The sequence below is a fragment of the Palaemon carinicauda genome, chromosome 19 (genome assembly GCF_036898095.1).
Source record: "Palaemon carinicauda isolate YSFRI2023 chromosome 19, ASM3689809v2, whole genome shotgun sequence".
Taxonomy (NCBI): Eukaryota; Metazoa; Arthropoda; class Malacostraca; order Decapoda; family Palaemonidae; genus Palaemon; species Palaemon carinicauda.
The window spans coordinates 75,620,052-75,639,310 of NC_090743.1; the positions used below are offsets into that span (position 1 = coordinate 75,620,052).

At 38.2% G+C, this 19,259-nt stretch overlaps 1 protein-coding gene across 4 annotated transcripts in view; it reads left to right on the forward strand.

Annotated features, from left to right (window-relative positions):
- Nucleotides 1-19,259, forward strand: part of LOC137658682 (major facilitator superfamily domain-containing protein 6-like) — a 115,553-nt gene that overhangs the window by 34,663 nt on the left and 61,631 nt on the right. For all 4 annotated transcript variants that reach the window (XM_068393659.1, XM_068393658.1, XM_068393660.1 and 1 more), the window contains exons 3-6: nt 3,870-4,024; nt 4,423-4,646; nt 4,876-5,037; nt 5,160-5,323. In XM_068393659.1, the coding sequence (XP_068249760.1) occupies nt 3,870-4,024; nt 4,423-4,646; nt 4,876-5,037; nt 5,160-5,323 (705 nt within the window). The remainder of the gene's footprint in view (nt 1-3,869; nt 4,025-4,422; nt 4,647-4,875; nt 5,038-5,159; nt 5,324-19,259) is intronic.

Below are 19,259 nucleotides of genomic sequence, written 5' to 3' on the forward strand. Positions count from 1 at the left end.
CGTTAATTATTGTCTTTACCTACTAATGTATAACCGTAGTACGATATTCGACTGTGTCGTGACATAGCCGTCTTGTCATCAAGAACTGTAATCCTTACAGACCATGCAACGTGTTAAACGATAATCCTTTTAATGGAACGGAAACATTTTGCCTTTCACTTTAACATTAATAACAAAATATAGCATCTATTTCAACTCGACGTGGACAGTTTGAGAAAGCACCTCTACCTTTCTTTACGACATACTTCATTTACAAGTTATTCAAGCCAAACTAACTAAAAATAAAAGATATAAGATCAGATGTTTCATTCCAAAACTGACTTTTTAGTAAGCCTTTATTACTACAAAATTTGATGGAATTAGTCACTGAGGAAGAGAGTAACTGAACTGCTGTTTTCTCACATTGCCGTTTATAGCCTCTAACGTTTAAGTGACTCATTAATTTTGTAGGATATTTTGAGATTATTTACTAATAAAGATACGATTTTTTTTACATAGATTTTGAGGTAATGATTTTATCTCCAACCTGAAAACCATAGTCTATTAAATCATTTTGAATTAAGTCGATTAGATGGGGTGGTTCTGCCGAGACGAATACTTTTCAAAAATTTTGAAGCAACAAAATTTATTTTTTCATTATAATATGAAGCATAAATAATAGTATTTATACATACGAAAAAATTTCTTGTAAAATTCTCTCTCTCTCTCTCTCTCTCTCTCTCTCTCTCTCTCTCTCTCTCTCTCTCTCTCTCTCTCTCTCTCTCTCTCGTAGCTAAATATTTACTTGGATGAGGAATATAATTGATATATCCATATATTCTCGTGGTTTTTTAAGTGAGCCTATTCATAGACAGTTCTCTTAGTTGCCCAAAATGCTACATGCAACATATGCCTAGTAAACAAAACTAAAGTGACGAGATATTAGTGATAGGCTTACCCGAATCCCAATAGTAATTACATTATTATAAAGATTTTGTGTCAGTATGGCAGTCTTAGGGCAACAATTGAGCAACTCGTGCCTATGGTTTCTGGCAAAATCATTGGGTTGGAGATGTGACGAACAAATTCGTGCATATTTGGCAATGATACCATCATTTCCTTTGCATATATTCATCCACTTCTTACATAGTTCTGCATCTTTTGGGAAACGAGAAAATCTATTTTCTTTTCACCACCAACCGTTATATTGGTCTTATAAGAATTGGAGCACCCATATATGACACACATAACCATTATGAATCTGTCAACGCAAATGAAAACGAAGAACGCGCGTGGGAAAAAAAAAAAAAACTCAGCATATTTCCCGCCTATATGTCGCCTGGCTGAACTATCCAGGTGACGTCATGCGCGTGAGTGTAGAAAACGGGACCTCTAGGTAACTCACCTTATCTTATTCCATCTTGGTTCGACGTACCAACACTGAGGAAATCTTATGCTGCTGGTCGCAGGTCGATTGGTGGAACGTGGCACGTGCTATATAGGTCACGCTAAATGTGCTGTGACGGATAATCTTTTGTCAGCCCTAAGGAAGAGATGAGAAGAGCCATCGGTTCCAAAATCTTGCACAACACGTAAAAACACGTTGAACCTTTATCCTCTGGGATTGCCATTTCCGACGGTTGAATACAACAACCACATGTGACCTTGAACTTAAATAAATTTCAAATTTACCTCTCGACGTCAGAAAGTAAAAGATTCTATTCGACTTGGCAAGAGGAACAGGATGGAGCAAACCTCATTTCCGTGTCTCGATTAGTGTAGGTGCAATCAGAAATGACTATGCGCCCAAATTTGAACCTTGACCTGACCTGAGGGGTCACCGATTGACGCAGGACCTTGTATACCAATCGCTTTGTCTCGTAACGTCATGACACGCTCGTTTTTATCCCAAACCTTTAGCTCAGTTAGGAGCCCAACGCGAGAAGGGCTCGTATCAAAGACCCATTGCCGTCCGTGTTGGCAAAGAAGTTAAGGCAGGTAATATGTCTGCAAATCTATTAAAAAAATGTATTTACGCCATATGTACGGCTTGATGATCGTTAGAATGTGTAGTGTTGACACTTGCTTTATTGCAAATAAGGAAATGTGACATTGGAAGGCAAAAGAAAGATTTATTTTATTGCTATTTCAATGACTGTATTGTAATCCCTTTTATTCGCTTTTAAATGTGTTTGTCAGCCTCTAATAGAATATTATTACTGTTGTTTAAAAGTACTAAAAACAAAATAAATGAATGTATAAACAAAGAAATGAAAGGGAGGAATAGAGCAGTATCACAATATGGCAAAGAACACGGGTCATGCGAGATGGATGTGGCAAGTGATTCTGTTAAATCCTCAATTTTGGCTCCAAGGCAAATGCATCCAAGTAATTCCGGCCTCTAGAAAAGAGAAAAGAGAGAAGCTACTTGATCCATTTTTACTAATGTCCTTTTTATCTGCCATATTTTCCTAAACTGGCAAAGTAACAACAACAACTATAAAAAAGTGCTATAAAAAGGCACTCAGAACGCTTGTGACATTGTTTCCTTTTTTTATTTTATGTGCGCCATAATTTGAAGTCATTATTACCAATCACTAGTAAGGTTATAAGAAAGAAAGGCTCGATTGTCTAGTATATAGTTAGTATATGAAAGATCTAATTCAAAATTGTTACTGTTCTTAAAATATTTTGTTTTATTTCCTGTTTCTTCTCTTGCAGATTCCTTGTTACCTTTCTTCACTGGGCTATTTTTCCTTATTTGAGCCCTTGGGCTTATGGCATCTTGCTTTTACAATTAGATTTATAGCTTAGCTTTTAATAATAATAATAATCATAATCATAATAACTAGCTGCACGGGACGGATATTGTTTATGAGATCGGCATTGTCCCTCGTTGATGTCGCTCACTATCACGTAGTTCACTGTATTGTTGCTACATTCAACAGCATATCTATGAAGGCTACATGATAGCTGTGTCTTTTCAATTATAGATATTGCCATGGAATCTGGCAGTAACAGAGAAACTATGTTTCCCATTAGTCCCCGAAATTTTCATTTGTTTCATTTGGATATGTGAATTATTCTAGGAACAATTTACTCCACCGCCAAAAATAACCATTCAACCCATACCAAAAAAAAAAAAAAAAAAAAAAAAGTTTGTTGTGGCTTTTCTATGGTATATATCAACATGAAAATTGGTATGGACAAAGTAAATATCCATCCCATAAATCCCTGAATATTTCATTTAGATATGTGAAGTATTCTACAAGAAATTTACGGCGCCATCGAAAATCGGCGTCCCGTAGATATCGAAAAAGGGCTACTGTGACTTTTCTATGGCAAGTATCAATACAAAAATTGGTAAGGACGTAGTTCACAAAAATGCATAAAACCCTGAGAGAATCATTTGGACATCTGATAAACTCTAGAAGTAGTTCGTGGCTAATAACTGATTCTCTCTTATTTCTCCTTCTCTTTGAAGTTTTTATAGTTTATAGATGAAAGATCTAATTTAATGTTGCTGTTATTCTTAAAAGATTTTATTTTGTTTCTTTCTTACATATCTTTTAGTTTATATATTTCTTTGTTTCCTTTCCTCACCGGGTTATTTTTCCATGTTGGAGTCCTTGGGCTTCTAGCATCACACTTTTCCAATTAGGGTTATAGCCTAGATTGTAAAAATAATAATAATAATAATAATAATAATAATAATAATAATAATAATAATAATAATAATAGTGTAATGTCAAAGGTGTAAAAATGCCACTGGTAAAAATATGATAACATGGAAAGAGAAGACACCATGTCCATGATTGCACTGTTATTTAAACCTGTTTTGTTATGAATGAACATCCTAATCAAATATTAATTTAATTTTTCATTTACAGCCGTTGTGATTCTATGGCCCCAGATAACAATTCACCAAAAGTCTCTAGGTCTTACTGAATATCACACTGGCACCATAGCATCGGTTATTTCTGCTTCGAACATCATCTTCCCAATCCTTGGTGGCTGCGTTGGGGATAAAGTTGGTAACTACAAGGTAACATTAAGCAATGAAGTTTCCTGAGCCATTAAATAATGATTACCTTTAAAATTCACCAATTCATGAATGGTCAAATATGAAGATAATGGTGTACTGAATTTATACGAGATTACAGAGATGATAATAAGATTACTCTAAGTGAAGGAGTCTTGGTAAGGAAACTTTAATGAAAGGTTAATAAAACTCATTAAATTTGAATTAATTCAAATATGACTCACAATACAAAAACCCTAATAATGAAGGCAAAAAAAAGAAGTCACTTTCAATGGTAGAATCGCTACTTTCTATCTAAAATGTTGTTAACACTTTTGCTGTTTCTTTTTAGAATCATTCACTTTTCTGATATCATTTGGAGATATGAACTACTACATTCATTTCGACATTTCTATTTGCAGATACTGATGGCAATTTTCTCCTTAATATCAGGAGCTCTTGCATATTCTTTCACATGGATTCCATCAGCAGTAATTGAGATTCCTGCTTCCAACACGAGTGGAACATTACTAAACTCTTCCTTTGAAGCCAACAGTTCTGCATCCAACAGTGTGATGAAAATAACCGATGAGGATCAACTAGAAATTACATTTTGGATATACCTTTGTGTTCTACCTCTTTATGTGTAAGGATCTTCTCCATTGGATTTCTATTACCACCAAATTCTCACATAACATTTCAAATAAAACTAAACTCCAATTATTTTATATTGCATAGAGGGATAATGTTTGTAACATTCAATTTTCTCTAAAAAAATTTTACAAGTATTGAAGAAATGATCCTTGTAAAAGAGAATAATTCTAGTTATTTTTCAGTAAATAAAGACCACCTACGTATTATGATTTTACCTACAGGATATTCTTTTCAATAACACACATCTTCCTTGATGCTGCTGTGATGGCCAATACTCAAATCGCAGACGTCAACTATGGTTACCAAAGAGCTTGGGGAACAATGGGTGCCCTCGTTAGCTCCTACGTAGGTGGGGTCATTGTGGGAAAGACTGGTAGCTTTACGTGAGTAGAAAAGCTTACATGTCCGATTTTTTATGATGTATAATTCTTGACTAATACTCTGATAATACACTTCCAAAGCTAGTTTAATAAAACTAAAGTGAAATTTTCTATTTGTGTTACAGGGAGATATTCTACATATCAGCAGCACTACAAACAGTTTCGGCGATTCTAATGCTTACAGTAAACATTAGCTTCAAGATACCTGCTATCTCACTTACTAAAAAATTCTTCCAGCAGTTATTCAGACCAGAACCTATTCTCCTGATTGGGGTTTCATTTTTTGCAGGTTCGTAAACACTGTATTTGACTACTAAATTTAGTTCTGAATTATGACACGAATGAGACTTATCAACGATTCATATAATGTTGGCTGGGGTGCCCAGTCTAAACTGGTATGCATTAATGGTTCTTCTTTGATGAGGACCGGTTTTTAAATACTCTTCCTGTGCTAAGGGACCAGTATAGATTGCAAAAGTTATGGGCAAATCTTTGCACCTTCAGGCACTATCTAACATCAGTAAAAATACATTTTCACTGTAGACACTTTCTTCCAGCATACCGGTGTTTTTACCGGATAAACAAGTATTTGTGATCCCCTTATATTATCATCATTATTACTCGCTACAACCCTAGTTGAAAAAGCAGGATGCCATAAGTTCAAGGGCTACAACAGGGAATACATCCCAGTGAGGAAAGGAAATATGAAAACATATAGAATAGTGTGACTGAGTGTATCCTCAAGCAATAGATCTCTAACCAAAGACAGTGAGAGACCATAGTACAGAGGCTATGGTACTACCTAAGACTAGAGAAAAATGGTTTGCTTTTGTAGTGTACTTCTCCTTGAAGAGATGTTTACCATAGCTAAAGGGTCTCCTCTACCCTTACCAAGAGGAAAGTACCCACTGAACAATTACAGTGCCTTAGTTAACCTTTCGAGTGAAGAAGAATTTTTCCATTATCTTAGTGTTGTAAGAGGGTTGAGGAACGGGAAGAACGTGTAAAGAATATGCCAGACAATTTGTTGTATGAGTAGGTAAAATAATAATGAGCCGTGACCAGAGAGGGATCTAATGTAGTAGTGTCTGGAGAGTCAGACGACCCAATAACTTTCTGGATGATACCTTGACCATGCTACTGCCTAGAAATAACTAGTCATATTCAAAAGAACATAAAACAACATACCGAAATGAATACCGGATAATCAAGTACAGGTGATACCCTTTAGACCTACGATAAACTAATAAACAAAACAATATAAAGTAACAAAAATGGGTCAAAATGGTAGGATTATGTTTTTTTGCTGAACTTTACTTAGTTTGCAACAAAAGTTTTTGTACGATAGACAGCTTCAAGATGGAGGCTAAAATCAGTATTCAAATTAGATTTCTTAAAATTTCTTAAAAATCCACCAAGCAGTCTTTGATGAATTATATTTCAATACCAAATACATGCTACTTGTTTGCTCTACGTCATTATCTATACTCTGAAATATCACAATCTCTGGCAGCTTAGTCTCAAAAGTCTTTTCTGATACGAAGTATGATACATGTTGATAATTGAAATTTGAATTGATTCCATAATTCTCCCTTAAGGATTTTAGGAGGAGAGAAATGCAATTTACAAAATACGTCACTACTGAAGCTCTTTCAAAAGTCTTAGAATCTAGAACATATGAGATATTTGAAGAGCTACACGTTCTTCTTGTTGATGTAACTTTGTAAAGGGTTATTTCTGGATGCAGATGCAAGAAAATATGTTTAAGCTGCAGAAAAGATTTGATGTGCAGTATATATATATATATATATATATATATATATATATATATATATATATATATATATATATATATATATATATATATATATATATACATATATATATATATATATATATATATATGCATATATATATATATATATATATATATATATATGTATGTATATATATATATATATATATATATATATATATATATATATATATATATATATATATAATTAAATATATATATAAACAAATATATATATATATATATATATATATATATATATATATATATATATACATATATATATATATATATATATATATATATATATATATATATATATATATATATATATACATACACACTTACAAAGCTAGTCTAGTGAAGAGTAAATATAGTAGTTTATTCATTATTTTATTTATGTTTTACTTGTGTAATGAAGCGATAACACTCTCAACAAAAATACGTGAAATAAAAAGTTGATTCTCAATAATTACATAAATTTACTTATACTGACTTGAATGAAGAGAGAACTCATCTTACGGGTTGTAAGATGAGTTCCTCTCGTGTAGATTCAAGTTTATTGTGCAAATTACGTAAGACTTTCATTGTTAATTTCATCGTATTCTTCATTCAAGTCAGTAAATGTAAATTTGCGTTCTTTCAGAGAATTAACTTTTTATTTCACGTTATGAAGCCTTACGTAATTTCTTTAAGAGTGTCATGTGACCATACGAGATAGGAACAAGGGCTTATGTAATGTTCTTTTATATTTTTATGAGATATTGCGTCATGTTTGTTTGAAAGAAAATGCGCAATTCTTATTTTGTGCCATGTGCTTCGGAACATTTCCAAAAAACCTAGTGATAAATGTTCTTTTTTTTCATTTCGGTGACAAAAGTTGGGCGGGGCTAGCTTAGAGAGAAAGCTTTTTCGCATTGCGCGAGTACATGTTCGGGAGTGCAATACTTGGTAACTGATGCCCTTAGGCCAACACCTCATGCTTCCAGATCTCACTTAGACCTTGAAAATTCTGGAAGTAGCTAAGTTCCATATAAAGGTTACCCCAGGGTTGCATAGATCAGATAGGGAATCTCAGCCTTAAGTCGTAGCCATCTCTTCCCCACCTCTCTCATATGTAGCCCAGTGTATTGTTTTAAAAGTGTTAGGTGAAATTTCAGAATTTTTGTGTAACGTGTTTTTGTAAACATAGTGAGTACTTATAAAAATTCTCTTAGAGTTTTTGTAAATGACCCTGTTGTAAGGTAAAAGGTATTTGTATCATGATCTGGTTAACTATTTTCATTAAATATCAAACTTAATAATTGTATTCAGATTTTTTTTCAAGTGAAACAAGTGATTGTATAATTTTCATATGTATTATTTCTTTTGTCTTAGTCTGAGGTTTATTCAGATTTAATATTCAATTCAAATGATTATGTAATTTTCAAATCGTAACATTTTTGTCTTAATCTAAGTTTTGTTCAAACTTAATATTTCGATTGATTTATTTGAATTATGTAAATTCTTTTCAAAGTTTTTTTTATTTATATAGAATATATTTATTTTTGTAGAGTGTTTTAATTGCAATCACCAGTGTTTAAACTAGTATTCGCTCGTACCCCTGTTAAAGAATCGAAGTAAGGGTTGTTTTAAATAAGTCTTAAGAATAATTACCCAGTTTAGTTTTGAGTTTACTTAAGACACCTTTCGATATTCAGTGTTTTTATATATTGCTGTCTGGGAGTTATTTAACTGTCTCAGAGTTTGGATATTAATATTTCCAAGTGTAACAGATTTAATGTAGAAGCAAACAGGTGACTTTGGTACTAGAGAGGTTGTTTAGCTTGCCAGCTGTAACATATATAATATTTTATGTTTGCTTCCCAGACACGGGATCATAGTATGATAATATATTTATGTGTATATATATGTGTATATATATATATATATATATATATATATATGTATATATATACATATATATATAACGGATTTTGAGTGAAGCGAAAAATCTATTTTTGGGTGAGGTGGCCGGGGTATGGTCGATTCGCCGTCAGTCGGCTTCGCGGTCAGTCGATTCGCCCTCATAATTGTACCCACACTTGGTGGAGTCTGTTCGCCATCAACATAGGAGCTGTTTCGCCGTCAATATAGTTGTTTTGCCCCCGTTGTTAAGAAATAGACCAAGACGTACAATTAGCAGCAGAATTTTTTTTTATTGTTTGTTAAGTCATCGTTAATATAAATAAGATTAATATCACATTTCATTCTATTCTATGTACAATAATTTACATTATTTCCGTAGAAGATAATCAGAATCATTCAGAATCACTCCGAGAAAATATAAAAAAAATGTACTTACTATTAAAATAAATATTCACTTCCACGCTGGTAAAAAATATAAAATAATGATATCCAGCACTCAAACAACTGTCTCCTGCCACAGTCAAGCAGAAAATCCATTCGTTCCAAGCATTCCCCAATGTCCTAAACTAGCTATAAAAATAAACAAACAACTCAATTATTCCATCGGTCTTTCTCAACACAAACAGTCCACTGCACTAATTACCTTTCGCTTGTACATAGAATAGAATAAAATGTGATATTAATCTTAATTATATTAACGATGACTTTACAAACAATAAATAAAGTTTTGCTGCCAATTGTACATCTTAGTCCATTTCTTAATAACGGGGGCAAAACAACTCCTATATTGACGGCGAAACGACTCCTATGTTGACGAAGAACAGACTCCACCAAGTGTGGGTACAATTATGAGGGCGAATCGACTTCACCCGCGAAACCGACTGACGGCGAAACATCTATAATCCAGGTAGCCATATCGTCCTGATGGAAGTTCCTAAAGGGTAGCTTCCTGGGGTATATTTGACTACAGTGATATTCCCAGAGAATTTTACCTTAAGGTATCCAGAATTCTAACTCCTGGAGTGAATATCCCTAAATAAATCTAAAAATCTATTTTTGGGTGAGGTAGCCATGTCGTCCTGATGGAAGTTCCTAAAGGGTAGCTTCCTAGGGTATATTTAACTACAGTGATATTCCCAGAGAATTTTACCTTAAGGTATCCAGAACTCTTAACTCCTGGAGTGAATATCCCTAAATAAATCTAACAGGGATATCGCATAATATCAGAGGACGTATTCTTGACACGCCACATAGCTATCTTCACCCCGAACAGTATTAACGCTTCGAGGGGAACAGTGACAAGAATCTAAAAACGAGAATGAAAAGAGAGCCGTTCATAAGGTATCTCTCCTATTCCGTTACCAGTGTGTATATGACGATGATGGCAGCGCCATCTTTATTCCTTGTAGCGATACACGAGGTGCTACAGATACTGTATTATAGGGAGGGGTCAATAAGCCCTTTTTACAATAAAAGGAAGGGCGGGTCCATCAGGACGACATGGCTACCTCACCCAAAAATAAATTTTTCGCTTCGCTCAAAATCCGTTTTTTGGGCTCAGGCCATGTCGTCCTGATGGAAGTTTACCAGAGCTTTACTGTATCTGTGGATTCTCAACCAGTGCCATACCTTCAAGAAAGTATTTTCCTGGTCCGTCTAGACCTAAAGACCTATGATGTTACCGTCATACATCATTTCATCTAAGCATGAACCATGTTAATGATTTCTGCCCCCTACAGGGAAGAGTCAAACTACCCTCTGGGAAAAGTCTCGAGGAGTACATATTACCTATGGATGACAGAATTACAAGCCTGTATAGTGGTCTCACCCTATACATTATAAAGCAAAGTTTGTATAAGAGTCACCAATGTCAGTATGAATTATTGACATCTCCCCCAGTGTGTTTACTCTTATTAAAGTATCGGACAACAGTTGTATCCGTATAGGAATAAATTTTGCATCTCCCCCATCACCCCTTAGGGCACAACATTAATCCTTCCTAAGGAAGGGTTAAAGCGAGTGAATGTTTGTTTGAAGTGAGGAACAATCTTAAAAGACATTCCATGTTAAAATTATCCATAATTTAAACTTAACGCTCCATACATTTCTAATAAATGAGTGTGGGCGAATAAGATGCAAAGTTCACTATGAACTAGTTTATTGAAAATTAATAAACATATAGATCAGTCAACATTTATAAATTTATAAAATGTGGATGATATCCATAAAAGCATAAAGAAAACAGTAAACAGAAAATATTGTTTCGTCTAAGAAAGGATACAGATTTGCCACTTTAATCGAATTATTAATAATGTTGATATAGTCTGTGACCAACGGGTCACCATACACCATTTCAGCTGCCGAGACGTCGAGGGCGTCTTTAGGAGAGGTCCTTAGTCCTAGGAGGACTCAGGGAAGCTGAGTAAACCAGTTGCAATCCTTGCAGCGGGACATCAAAGCTGCTTTGAGGGTGCGATGAAAACGTTCAACCATTCCATTGGCAGCGGGGTTGTAGGACGTTGTCTGATGTAGGGTGATGCCCAGGAGATTCGCTAATGACGTCCACAATTGAGAGGTGAAAGTGGTTCCCCTGTCAGAAGTAATATGCTCAGGGATACCGAATCTTGAAATCCATCCAGAGAGTAAGGCAGATGTACATGAGGCAGACGTTGCAGTTTCCATGGGAATGGCTTCAGGCCAACGAGTGGAGCGGTCGATGACGGTAAACAGGTAACGATGTCCTTGTGATGTGGGTAGGGGACCTACAACGTCGACGTGAATGTGTGCGAAACGACGCTGAGGTTGAGGAAAGGTGCCCACTCCTGAATCCGTGTGTCGATGTACTTTGGAAGTTTGGCAAGAAGTACAGGCGCGGACCCAATCCTTAGCATCCTTAAAAATGCCGTGCCAAATGAACTTTGCCTTCAGCAGCTGTGCAGTAGAACGGCACGAGGGATGTGAAAGGCCGTGAATGAAATCAAACACCTGTCGGCGCATGGGAGCAGGAATCCAAGGTCGCTGTCTACCAGTACTGACGTCACAGAGGAGGGGGGTGTTGGAGTCTTCGAGGGGAAAGTCTTCCCAACGGAGGGACGTGCAGGATGTCCTACAAGCTTGATACTCTGGATCCTGTCGTTGGGCTTCAGCCAGGGCGTTGTAATCCAATCCCAGTTGAACGGCAGCCAACGTGTTTCTTGACAGGGCATCGGTAACGGGATTCATTTTCCCAGGGACGTATTGGAGGGTGCAATTGTATTCAGCCACGGCGGAGAGATGTCGGCGTTGACGGGCGGACCAGGCGTCAGACTGACGAGTGAAGGCGTGCACCAGAGGCATGTGGTCTGTGCGAATGACGAAGGGCGTACCTTCTAAGAAATGGTGAAAGTGACGGACAGCCAAGTGCACCGCCAGCAATTCTCGATCGAAGGTAGAATAACCCGATTCTGCCTTGGACAGTTTTCTGCTGAAGAAGGCCAATGGGCGGGGCGAGCCTTTGACCACCTGCTCAAGTACTGCACCAATAGCGACGTCGCTGGCATCGGTGGAGAGAAGGAGAGGGGCGTGTGGGATAGGAAAAGTGAGAGCCGCAGCAGTTGATAGGGCCTTCTTTGCATTGCAGAAGGCTGCTTCTTGAAGGGGACCCCACATCAGGTCCTTTGGCTTGCCCTTGAGGGAGGCGTAGAGGGGAGCAAGAGTGGCGGCAATGGCTGGCAGAAAACGGTGATAATAGTTGATCATGCCCAAGAATTCCTGCAGAGCTTTGACGGTCGAGGGCAACAGGACATAACAAGTTCACAAGACAGACAATATTACAGAGGAAAAACCAGACATGAATTTTCATGTTCGTTTTAGTGGGAGGGAAGCATAATATATACAAAAGGAATTATGTACAATTGTGTAAAACACGGTTGGTACAGCGTCCACTGCCTCCGCTAGCGGATCTTCGTATGGGGTCACATAGCGATGTATTTTCTTGTTGTCTTTCGTCGCAAAGAGGTCTATCTGCAGTTCCGGGACTTGACTCAAGATGAAGGAGAACGATCCTGCGTCTAGGGACCATTCTGACTCTATTGGGGTAAACCTGGATAGAGCGTCCGCTGTCACGTTGCGGAACCCTTGAATGTGAACTGCTGACAGGTGCCATTTCTTTCTTTCCGCCAAACGGAATATGGCCAACATCACTTGGTTGATTTGAGGTGACCTCGACCCTTGTCGATTCAGGCATCTCACTATCACCTCGCTGTCTAGAACCAATCTTATGTGGGTCGAGTGGCGAGGAGATACTTTCTTTAGTGTCAGGAGTACTACCATGGCTTCTAGAAAGTTGATGTGAAATGACTTGAAAAGATTGGACCAAGCTCCTTGGACTCTCTTCTGGTGAGAGTGGCCTCCCCAGCCTTCCTTTGAAGCATCTATAAGGATAGTAACTGACTGGGGAGGAGGTTGAAGAAGTATTGATTTCTTCAGTTCCTTGGCTTTGGACCACGGCTTGAGAAGCGTTCGCAGTCGATTCGGTAGTGGTCTCTTCGCGCGTTTGATGCGTATTTTCTCCAGAATCCTGTTGCATCCTTTAGCTGTACTCTTAGCACTGGATCTGTTATCGAAGCAAACTGTAGAGAGCCCAGCACTCTTTCCTGTTCGCGTCTTGATATCCGTTTGGATTTTAGTAGTCTCTTGACAGATCCTGCTATTTCTTTCCTTCTCTTCCCAGGAATGGAAAGTCAATGTGACTCCAAATTCCAGTGGATTCCCAACCACTGAAATTTTTGAGCTGGAGATAGTCGAGACTTTTTGATGTTGATCTTGAATCCCAGATGTTCCAGGAACTAGATCACTATCTTGGAGGCTTGCATGCATTCTGTCCTGGATGCTGCCCACACCAGCCAGTCGTCCAAGTAGGCCACTACTTGGATCCTCTTTAGGCGTAATTGATGGACGGCTGCGTTCGCAGGCTTCGTGAAAATCCTTGGGACTATGTTTAGCCCGAATGGCATGGCTCTGAAGGCGTAAAGTCTTCTTTGTAACTTGAAGCCAAGGTAGGAGGAGAGGTGACGATTAATTGGAACGTGCCAATAAGCGTCAGACAAGTCTATAGAGACGGTATATGCCCTTTTGAGCAGTAGGGTCCTTATGTGTTGAAGTGTGAGCATCCTTAACTTGTAGTTCACTATGAACTTGTTGAGTGGCGACAAGTCCAGAATGATTCTGAGTTTTTCTGAGTCCTTCTTTGAAACACAAAACAGCCCTCCTTGGAACTTGAGGGACTTAACTTTTCAGATTACTCTTTTCTCTAAGAGTTCTCGGACATATTCTTCCAGAACGGGAGTAGAGTGTTGGAAGAACTGAGGAAATTGAGGTGGAGGACTGCTCCAGCTCCAACCTAGTCCATTCTTTATTAGGCTGTGAGCCCAGGGATCGGAGGTTCAACGATCCCTAAATAGATGTAGTCTCCCTCCTACTGGAAGCATCTCACTTCTGCTGTTGTGGACCTGAGGCCTTGCCTCCTTGACCACGTCCTCCCCTGAATCCCCTTCCCCTTGAAGGGGTTAAAAACCGGCGACTGTGTCGCCACTTGTTGAGGTACCAACTGGTACGTGGTTGGAGGTTGTGCCACCATCTGAGAAACCGCGGTCGCAGGAAGTTGCTGTTGTTGCTGTCGGTAGGGCTTAGCCGGCCGAGAAGATAGCCTAGGCCTTTTTGTCTTCTTCTTGGGTTGGGGACTTTCTCTTAAGATTTAAGCCCCACTTTTGGAGAAGGTTCCTATTCTCCGTGGCGGCCTTGTCTACTACCTCTTTAAACCCTTCGCTGGGAAAGAGGTCTTTATCCCAGATGCAAGAGGAGATCAGCTTCCTCGGTTCGTGCCTCACCGTAGCCGAGGCAAACACGAACTCTCTACAGGCTCTCCTAGCTTTAATAAAGCTATAGAGATCCTTCGTAACTGTGGCCAGATGGGTTTTGGCTACTACCATGAACATGTCCTGGTTCTTGGGTTCACTTGCTATCGTTTCTAACATCGTTCTAATATCGATGCAGCAAGTCTTCCTTTCATCTCTTGCTCTCTGCGCAAGAGAAACTCCGACAGCTTTGGAAGTTCCTCACCAAACTAACGTTCGAGAATATCAACTTCCACCTTCCCGACTGAAAAGGTAAGGTGGACGGCCTTCCAGTCTTTTTGTTCCAAGGCGAAGGTCAGAGATAACGGCTTGCATTCTTCCAAGGAGGGGCATGGTTTCCCTGCCTCCGCCTCCTTCAAGGCTGCCTTATATCCCTTTTCCATGAAGGGAAAGGCTCTGGTTGGAGAGGCCACAAAGGAGGGAATCTTCTTACTCAAGGCTGGCACCTTTGAGTTCGTGAAGCCCCTCTCTTTCATCGAGCTCGCTAGTAACGCCTGTGCTTTACTATGGTCAAGAACTATGACCTCCTTCGGCTCCGTCTCCTCCTTTGAGGCTGGCTTCTTCCTAAGACGGACATAGCAGTCCGGGTAAGAATCTTTGTTGGGCCAAAATTCCACATCTTCCAGGGGAATTGAGCCCAGCTTCTCCGATATAACAATCTTCCCTGTTGTCATTGGCATGTGTTCGGCATACCTCCAAGGATTGATATCCGAGCACAAAGGAAGATCCTTCACGTTAAGTTGCTTCTGGGGCCCATGTGACGCTGCAAGTCTACGTATCTCCAGTTTCATTGCAGCTTCCTTTTCATCATTCTTCTTTTGTATTTGTTGAATCATCTCAACAATAGAAGAAAGAGTCCTTCCCAGATCACCTGGGATAGCAGACGATGTAGAGGGAACAGGTTCTGGGGCCGGAACCGATGTAACTGACACCTCGTCGATTTCTTCCTCTTCTATTTCTGGAGCCTAGGTCAGCTCCTCCTCCTGACCTTCTCCCAGAAGGTCCTTCTCTGAATAATCCGACACTTCTGACATCTTGGATGTCTTGAAGGGCGGCCGAGACTTCAGAATCTACAGGATTCTGGACAGTTGGTATCTCTTCCTGAGGCTGAGGAATGACTGCATCAGCCGATGCCTTAGGGAAAAGGTAGGCCCTCATCTCGTTTGGAAGGTAGGGGCCTGAAGTGTTTTTCTGAAAACCCCTCACCCAGGTTCGCAATTTTTTCCTGGTAGTATCCCTTGACTCCGCCGACTTAGGGGGGTCAAATGCTTCGGTAATCAGGTTAGAACATATGGTACATACCTGAGGGTCCCAATACCGGAGATCACCTTTGGAGGCTGCGCATGCTGCGTGCCTCCTGCATAACTCATGTCCACAGAAGTTCTTGCTGCGGACATTGCAGAACATACTCCCGCACTTCGGATGGTCCTCCTGTAAAGAGAAGAAAATCCATGAGTATCAAGTGAAGGCTTTTCACTTATTATTAATACATGTAGCTTATAGAGTAAAGCTGGAAAGGAAAGAAGGAAAGACACATACTTGTATTTCCTGCCCAGCCAATTGCTGTAACCTCCCAAGATATTAAAACTAAGGTTAATTCTTATTCTAGAATACCTTATAGATTTTCCTAAGCAGAAAGTTAAGGTGTAGCTCACACCTTGAAATAAAGTTTTAATATACGGGATAGAATGAATACAGAAAGAACTCACTTTCTATATATTTTGCGCTCTCAACAAAAGGTTGTACAAGATAACATTAAGTATGTTGGAAGAACTTTAGTGTTACAACAAACTCTGTACTGTAATTTTATCAATGCAGTGTGTACTACACCACAAATATAGTAACTAGTGGCATTTACCCCTTTATAGTTCAAAAATATGCTACCTTTTACTAATAGGCGGCAGGTCACTGGCTCGCAAATGTGTGCCATTTCCAGCCGGCAGCACTAGCACCCGGCTACCGGCCACTAATCGTAGTGGCCGGCAGATCTCGGGATGTGTTTCTACTGCCGGCAGGCAAAGGTAGCGATACCCATGCCGCAAATGACTACGAACCAGAGAACCTCCACCTACCCGGCTGCCGGCCGTTCAAGCCGGCAGCCGGGCTAGGAGTACAATACACTAGCAAGAGAAACAGTATAGATGTAAGGTTATAAGGCGGCATTGCCATACAACCTTCCATCCAGAAAGAGTGAACATATGGAAGGGGAGAATGTAGCATTCAGGCTTCCTATAAATCCATAGCCTGCCGGGCTCTACCAGCAGACACGGAAGGGAGACCAAGGGAAGTCTGGGGTTCACTCTGCGGAAGAAAAAGGTCTCTGCCATCCGGCACGTTATTGCCGGCCGGCAGAGAGCTGAGCCTGTCCCCCATCCTAACCTACACTAGGTACAGAAGTAGGACTGAGGCCAAGAGATGTGATGGCTAGGCCATCACTAAGAAAGAGAGGGGGGAAGGGATAAGGGTCCTGTAAACTTCGTTCTAGTATGAGACACACCCAGCAGTTAGGAAAGCTCATCCTAACCTAGAGTTTGTCTATTAGGGAGGAAGGTTGGCAATACTTGCTATCCTCCTCCATACCAGAACAAAGTTAGACATAGTTATTTCGCCAGGCAACGGAAAAACTCATTCTCCAGCCTGAGAATAACAACACATGACAGTCTGCTAGACCACTAGTAGAAGGAATCATCAGTGTGCTAGACCACTAGTAGAAGGAATCATCTCGTACAGAATCCTTCAGATGTGGGCTAGGGAAGCAAAGCTTCCTGTGTCTGCACCTAACCTAGCAAAGGAAACTCATTCTCTATGCTAGGAAGACACAGACCACAGACTAGAAACTCTGATGTTCTGCCCCAAACCCAAAAACCAGGCACTCTGGTTACCGGGTCAAGACAGACATATCCTAGTATAGTTATACCTGAATATTATTCAGATAGAACCACTAGGACTAAGCCTAAGGCTTACTCAGAGGGAGAAAGGGATTGAACTTAGTCTCTGGAGGAGAAAATTTCAACCGGGGATGTGTGCGAAAGTATTCTAAAGCCCCATAGGCTACTAGCCTAGGTGGGGTGAGAATCGATTACCTAAATCACGAAACTCTCTCGTATACAATCTTGGAGAAGAAAATTCAACAATATCTTACATGTATAAAATATTTGCCTATAGCTTCAATAACATAACACTCTGAAAACTTATATCATGCATGAAAGTACTAGGGCCAGACGCCTACGCTACTAAGCCTCGCGAAAGGTAAGATCGGTTACCTACAATCGCCGAACTGAAAACTAACGGCATCATATAAGAATTCCTAGAGGAGCTAAATAGCTAGATTTATTAAAGCATAATAACCGGGAACGTCGCTCTGGCTAACTAAATGACCCATGCATAGCAAGCAATAGCATCCAGGATGCCTCCGGTAGGCAACAGCTCTTGTTTACGTTAATATCACTTTTGATTTAATTCAAAACGACAAGAGCTTACATTTATACAAAGTATAGATAATACTCAACTTTCCAGAAGCACAAAAGGCCGCAGAAAGCATCATAATGTTGAATAATATCCAAAATTACGAGATATCACAAGGGAAAACACTGAGTAGTAGAGCTACACGAAAAGGAATAAAGATGGCGCTGCCGTCTTCGTCATATACACACTGGTAACGGAAAAGGAGAAATACCTTATGAACGGCTCTCTTTTCATTCTCGTTTTTAGATTCTTGTCACTGTACCCCTCGAAGCGTTAATACTGTTCAGGGTGAAGATAGCTATGTGGCGTGTCAAGAATACGTCCTCTGATATTATGCGATATCCCTGTTAGATTTATTTAGGGATATTCGCTCCAGGAGTTAGAATTCTGGATACCTTAAGGTAAAATTCTCTGGGAATATCACTGTAGTCAAATATACCCTAGGATGCTACCCTTTAGGAACTTCCATCAGGACGACATGGCCTGAGTCCAAATATATATATATATATATATATATATATATATATATATATATATATATATATATATACATATATATGCATATATACTATATATATATACATATGTATATATTTACATATATATACATATATATATATATATATATATATATATATATATATATATATATATATATATATATATACATATATATATATATACATACATATATATATACAGTATATATATATATATATATATATATATATATATATATATATATATATATATATATACATATATCAATATTACACACACACATATGTATATCTATGTATATATGTACAGTATATATATATATATATATATATATATATATATATATATATATATAAATATATATATATATATATATATATATATACCTATATATATATATATATATATATATATATATATATACATACATATATCAATATTACACACACACATATATATATATATATATATATATGTATATATATATATATATATACATATATATATACATATATATATGTATATATATATATATATATATATATATATATATATATATATATATATATATATATATATATATACATATATCAACATTACACACACACACACACACACATATATATATATATATATATATATATATATATATATATATATAT